Genomic DNA, 6,765 nt, shown 5'->3' on the forward strand with positions numbered 1-6,765 from the left:
TAACAGAATATTTGGGGACCAAACTCAAATTAACTATATTTAGTTCATATGCAAAATCACGATGTTAGTTTTGTATTTTTTAAATGGTAAATCAATCAAATGATAGCGTAAGCTTTTACGATCAAACTATACCTTAAACTTATACAAAAAATGAATATTCATATGAAAATTTATATTCAACGATTTAAGTTTAAAAACAAACATAAAAATATCCATGAACTTTAAAAAAATCCAGTTAACAATAAAAATACCTTCAAATCAGAAGTGTTAATAGGTATGATAGGAGAACAGACTGTTGAATGTGCAGATTAAAAGAAACGAAGGTACTTACCTCCTGCAGATACGATAAATTTTTGTTGCTGCTTCTGGTTTTTTTGATACTTGGCCTGTTACTAAGTATCAGCCAAATACTGCACCACAAATTTCTTCCATATTTTGCTGTGACACTTGATATTTATAAAAGAAATTAGGTATCAAACATTAAACTGCTATACGCGTAAGACTAAATACAAAACTGAGTCCTATTTTCCCATATATCTCACCCAATTTTGATCATGTTCTATGCTCTTAACCTAGTAAAATTGAGGAATGACAAATAAGTGTACGTGAGAACTAAAAATGAGATATTGTGCATTAAAATGAGATATATGTGAAAGCTCAACGATATCTTCGGATAATCACGATTGCCTAATGAACAAAATAAGCCAGCTACTTCTCTTAAGATTATGGATGTTGGGCCTAAAATCAGCCATGGCCCGGATTTATGGCCCATAGGGAGAACTGGGCCTTGCGGAAGGTAGAACGGGGGTATTAGACACGAATGGATTATTATTGTAGGGGTATAGGGAATATGGTGATTGCCTATCTGAAGGGGTGTTAGTGAGGGAAGGCTAGAAGCACACTTTGAGGATGCAAAATACCCTAGGGTTTCTGAGGTGTGCCAAGACACCGGGGTCTTCAGGGCAAGCTGCTTAGCTGGGGCTATTCTAACAGTAGCAAGAGGCCTGCAGAAGTAGTGTCCTAGTCGAAGACGAACTCTACAATGGGACAGCAAGAAGGAAACGACTCCTAGTATCTTACAACTCCCCATAAACGGATTAACTTAATGCATGCATGGAATATACATGTATATGGTTGATAAATACAATAAATACATGGATAAGCAAAGGTTAGTGGTATATTAGAAGTAGAACTCTCTTATCTTAGCCTAAACCTCCCCGGATAAGGATCAAGAACGGCCCTAGGCTTGGGCAAAAACGTGGTTGACAGATCTGATAAGGAGTCCTACAACAATTAGAACTACATGCGGACTTGATTTCTATAAATATAGGATATGTAGGCCATTTGCGGGGTTACACACATACACGTTTCTCTACTAATAATTGAGTAGAAGCATTCGGTGAGATCTCTCGAGTATGTCTATGACTGAGTAGGAATTATTCATTCACCACATCTCGGGAACCTTGCAAATTCAGTCCAAACACAGCCTTGCTCGCCACCGGATTCCGGCGAGTCGGGTGTATATAGTTATCATGAATATGTCGTCGATTAGGCTTAAATCCAGGCGTGCTTCCCGTTATTTCAGCGATTTCCTCCAAAAAGTGTTGTACCATTTTCCTCTCACAACATTTCTGGCGCTAGAAGGAGGGGAGATTATCGTGCTTGAATTAATCTCTAGAGAGGAGAGATGTCGGGAAGTTCCAGTAATGAACGAACACCAAGCGAGAGTCATAATGACCGTGAAGAAGGAGATGGAGGAGTTACGAATTCGGAGCTCCTCAGGAAGATTGAACAGATGAGTCAAAAGATTGTTTCCTTGGAGAAGAAGTCTCTAAGAGTGAAACGGTGGAGGCGAAAATATGATGGTAGTGGCCAAAAAGCTAAAAAGGCTCAAGTCTCACCGGTTCGCCTTAACTTTGAAGATGAAGAAGAGGACCTGGAAGATGATCAGAAGAAACCAACGTTTTCTGACGTTGAAACTGATCAGGAAAATCCCGATTGGGATACTCCTTTATCAGAAGAGTGAGGGACTCTCCTCTTCCGCGTTCTTACAAGGGGGTAGGGGACTTAAAGTTCAGTGGAATCACAGACCCCGTGGAATATTTGAGCCGCTTTAACACGGAAATGGAGGTGTACCAAATTAATGACTTGACTAAGTGTCGTCTACTGGCTGCTACACTAAGGGATAACGCCCACCAGTGGTTTAAGAGGCTTCCAGCTAACTCAAACAGGTCCTGGAGGCAAATGAGCGAAATGTTCCTTTCCCAATTCCGGGCATCGGTAGCATACGCCCCACCTACCAATACGCTGGCGAATATCAAGCAAAAGGATAATGAGACTTTGAATGAGTACCTGAAGCATTTTAACGACGAAGTACCCAAAGTGAGGAAAGCCTCAGAAGAGACTTATAAGAATTTTTTGATAGCCAGGGTTAAGCCAGGAACGGATTTCTGGAAAGAACTTCAGCGGCGAGAGCCAAGGACCCTAGTAGCCTTCTATGCCAAGGCAGAGCCCCACAAGGTGGTGGAGGGATCTCTGGCTAAACTCAAAAGGGACAATAACCCAGGAGGCTCGGGAAATTGGGGTAAACATAAAATGAATAGATCCTATAGCCCCAAAGGAAGGGGGTATGCTTGTAGAACCTCATATGGGATGACCCCGTATAGTGGAAACCAGACGGAGAAGTCAGAAAATGATGATAAGAAAGCCCCAATTACGGTGAATACCGCTGGCTCTCAAAGGAGCGCAAGTTATAAATATCCCGCCAAAAGAGAGGCTGCTAGGTATACGAAGTATACCCCCGTAACTGCCCCAATAGGGCATATCCTTGAAGTTGGGGGAAAAAGTGGCATTTTCCGTAAACCAGCCCGAAATGGGCCTCCTGGAAGGAAGGATATGGCTCGATATTGTGCTTTCCATGATACTAATGGACATGAGATGGCGGAATGTCGTCATTTGAAGGACCACATAGAGGATCTGATCAGAAAAGGGTTTCTAACAGAATTTGTAGTTGAAGAAGCTAAAAGATATAAAGATGATAAGGCTGGAAAGGAAGGGGAAAAAGGAAATCCCGAGAGACCCGTAAGGGCCAAAAGCATCCATACTTGTTAGATATATTTGATAATGTCATGGCTAATATGATTTATGTTTAGTTTTCAGATCTTACTTAAACAGGATAAATCAGTACTTACTGGAATTCAGGACTTAAGGATATCAGTACTTATATTATCAGGAGATAATCATCGTAAGATGGATATCAGAACTTAAGTGCTGAAGGACGTTCAGATAAGGACAGTAGCTGATTAAAGGAAAGAAGATCGAGATAAACATAAGATGAAATATGAATGAAGAAGGAATTCTATAAAGAATAGAATACTTGGAAGAAAAGATATTTGATTGATATATTTTAGGAAGCAGAATTATATTCCATATCAATTAGCGATTATCTTGTAACTGTGTAGTATATAAACACAGACATAGGGTTTACACTATAAGTGTTATCATATTCGAGAAGATTATTCATTGTAACCCTAGTAGCTCTCGTGATATTTGTTCATCACTGAGAGGTAACAGTTCCATACTGTAACATAGTTTATTGTTTCAATAAAGTTTGTTTTCTGTTACTTGAAATATTAAAAGTTCGATTTGATTGTATTTTTACACTGTATTCACCCCCTCTTCAGTGTGTGTGACCTAACAAGTGGTATCGGAGCCTATCTGTTAACGCACATACAGTTAAAGATCCAAACACAATCATGTCTGACACAGAAACTCCAACTAAGCCTACCAAAACTGAAGAACCTCCAAAGACACAAATTCAAAGTCGGTATGAAACCATCAGAGTTCCCATATTGAGACCATCTGAATATGCCATATGGAAGGTGAGGATGACCATGTTTCTGGAAGCTACAGATCCAGAATATCTTGATAGAATCAAGGAAGGACCTCACAAACCAACCAAGCTCGCTGTTGCAGTTGCAGGTGAAGCAGCAAAGACCGTACCAAAGGAGAAGAGTGATTATACTGCTGAAGATATCGCATCAATTGCTAAGGATGCTAAGGTACGACACTTACTGCATAGTGCCATTGATAATGTAATGTCAAACAGGATAATTAACTGCAAGACTGCTAAGGAGATATGGGATGCTCTGGAAATAAGGTGTCAGGGAACTGATATAATTAAGGAGAACAGGAAGACAATACTCACTCAAGAGTATGAACACTTTGACTCAAAGGCTAATGAGTCATTGACTGATTTATATGATAGATTTGTCAAACTCTTGAATGATCTGTCACTGGTTAATAAGGAGTATGATCTTGAAGATTCAAACCATAAATTCCTGTTAGCTCTTCCTGAATGTTGAGATTTGAAGGCAACAACAATAAGAGACAACTAATCATTAGTGGTCTTTGTGATTGCAGGGCAACAGGAAAAATATTCTAGTTCTGGAAAGTGGATGTTCAGGACATATGACTGGAAATAAAGCCCTGCTATCAGACTTTGTGGAGAAAGCTGGCCCAAGTGTTTCTTATGGAGATGGCAACATTGGAAAAACATTGGGATATGGCAATATCAATCTTGGGAATGTCATCATTAAAGAAGTAGCTCTGGTCTCAGGACTTAAACACAATCTGCTGAGTATAAGTCAAATTTGTGACAGAGGTTATCATGTTGATTTCTTTGAAGAACACTGTGAAGTTGTGAGTAAATCCAAAGGCAAAGTTGTTCTGAAAGGATATAGGCGTGGTAACATTTATGAAGCTAAACTTTCAACAGGTACTGATGGTTCTGCAATCTGTCTGATGTGTAGAGCATCAATTAAAGAAAGCTGGAATTGGCATAAGAAACTCTCTCATTTAAATTTCAACAATATAAATGAACTAGTCAAGAAAGATCTTGTGAGAGGACTGCCAAAGTCAGTATTTGCTCCTGATGGCCTTTGTGATTCTTGTTAGAAGGCCAAACAAAGAAAATCTTCATTCAAGAGCAAGACTGAATCATCAATTCTTGAGCCTTATCATCTACTACATGTTGATCTATTTGGTCCAGTGAATGTCATGTCTACTGCAAAGAAGAAATATGCATTGGTCATAGTGGATGAGTTCACCAGATACACATGAGTGTATTTCTTGCACACAAAAAGTGAAACTGCATCTATCTTGATTGATCATGTCAAACATCTGGATAAATTGGTCAGAGATTCTGTGAAAACCATAAGGAGTGATAATGGCACTGAGTTCAAGAATTTGATAATGGAAGAGTTCTGCAAAAACCATGGAATTAAGCAAGAATTTTCTGCTCCTGGAACTCCACAGCAAAATGGAGTTGTTGAAAGGAAGAATAGAACCCTCATTGAAGCTGCACGTACAATGCTTGAAGAAGCAAAGCTTTCAACCTATTTATGGGCTGAAGTTGTGCAGACTGCTTGTTTTACTCAAAATGCAACACTCATTAACAAGCAAGGAAAAACACCATATGAGATGGTGAAGAAAAAGAAGCTAAATCTGAAGTACTTTCATGTATTTGGATGCAAGTGTTTTGTTCTCAAGACTCATCCTGAACAGCTATCCAAATTTGATCTAAAAGCTGATGAAGGAATCTTTGTTGGATATCCACTTTCCACAAAAGCCTTCAGAGTCTATAATTTGAGAACAAGAGTGGTCATGGAATCTATCAATGTCTCTTTTGATGACAAGAAGATTACTGGTCTTGAATATTTTATTGATCATGATCAGCTGAGATTTGAAAATGAAGACTCAAGTTCTGATACTGAAAATCCTGATAGTCTAAGTCCTGATACTGTAAACTCTGATGGATTAAAATCTGATGTTATTGAAACTGTGGTGACTACGCCAAAGGAAGATGCACCTATGCAGGGGGAGCATACTCAAGAACACACCACATCTCAAGAAGCATCAGAACATACATCTGGCTCTTCAAGTTCTGATTCGTCAAGTTCTGATAAGCCAAGTTCTGATAGTTCTGAAAATCTAAATTCTGAAGAATCCAACTCGGAGAGCATAGTTTCAGGGGGAGCATCAGAAAATGAAAATGAAGACAGCATGGATCATGGGGGAGCATCCAGTTCTAGAGAAAACCTTCCATCTACAAGGAAGTGGACTAAATCACATACACCTGATTTGATAATTGGAAATCCTGATGCAGGTGTCAGAACTAGAACAGGTACTTCAAACGAATGTCTTTACAATTCTTTTCTCTCTCAGACTGAGCCAAAGAAAGTGGAAGAAGCTCTTCAAGATGTTGATTGGGTGCAAGCAATGCAGGAAGAGTTAAATGAATTTGAAAGAAATAAAGCCTGCCCTAGTGCCAAGACCAAAGAATAGATCTGTTGTTGGTACAAAGTGGGTATTCAGAAACAAAACTGACAGTGATGGCATAATTACAAGGAATAAGGCAAGGCTGGTTGCAAAAGGATATTCTCAACAGGAGGGAATTGATTATGATAAAACATTTGCACCAGTTGCTAGGTTAGAAGCCATAAGAATATTTTTGGCTTATGCTGCTCACAAAAAGTTTACTGTCTTTCAAATGGATGTGAAAAGTGCTTTTCTTAATGGAGAATTGGAGGAGGAAGTATATGTTGAACAACCTCCAGGATTTGTAGATTCCAAACATCCAGATTATGTCTACAGGCTTGATAAAGCACTTTATGGACTTAAGTAAGCTCCCAGAGCATGGTATGAGACTTTAGCTCAGTTTCTTCTGGAAAGTGGATTTAACAGAGGAACTATAGACAAAACACT

General features: G+C 39.1%; 1 protein-coding gene across 1 annotated transcript; it reads left to right on the plus strand.

Moving 5' to 3' along the window:
* The first annotated feature begins 2,124 nt into the window (after positions 1-2,124).
* On the plus strand, positions 2,125-3,111 carry LOC141719005 (uncharacterized). Its single transcript, XM_074521381.1, has one exon. It carries the CDS (start codon positions 2,125-2,127, stop codon positions 3,109-3,111), a length of 987 nt encoding a protein of 328 aa, XP_074377482.1.
* Positions 3,112-6,765: the final 3,654 nt, after the last annotated feature.

This window comes from Apium graveolens, chromosome 4 (genome assembly GCF_009905375.1).
Source record: "Apium graveolens cultivar Ventura chromosome 4, ASM990537v1, whole genome shotgun sequence".
NCBI lineage: Eukaryota > Viridiplantae > Streptophyta > Magnoliopsida > Apiales > Apiaceae > Apium > Apium graveolens.

Bases quoted from the DNA above. Each gene is read 5' to 3' on its own strand.
- LOC141719005 (XM_074521381.1), top strand. From the start codon at position 2,125: ATGGAGGTGTACCAAATTAATGACTTGACTAAGTGTCGTCTACTGGCT.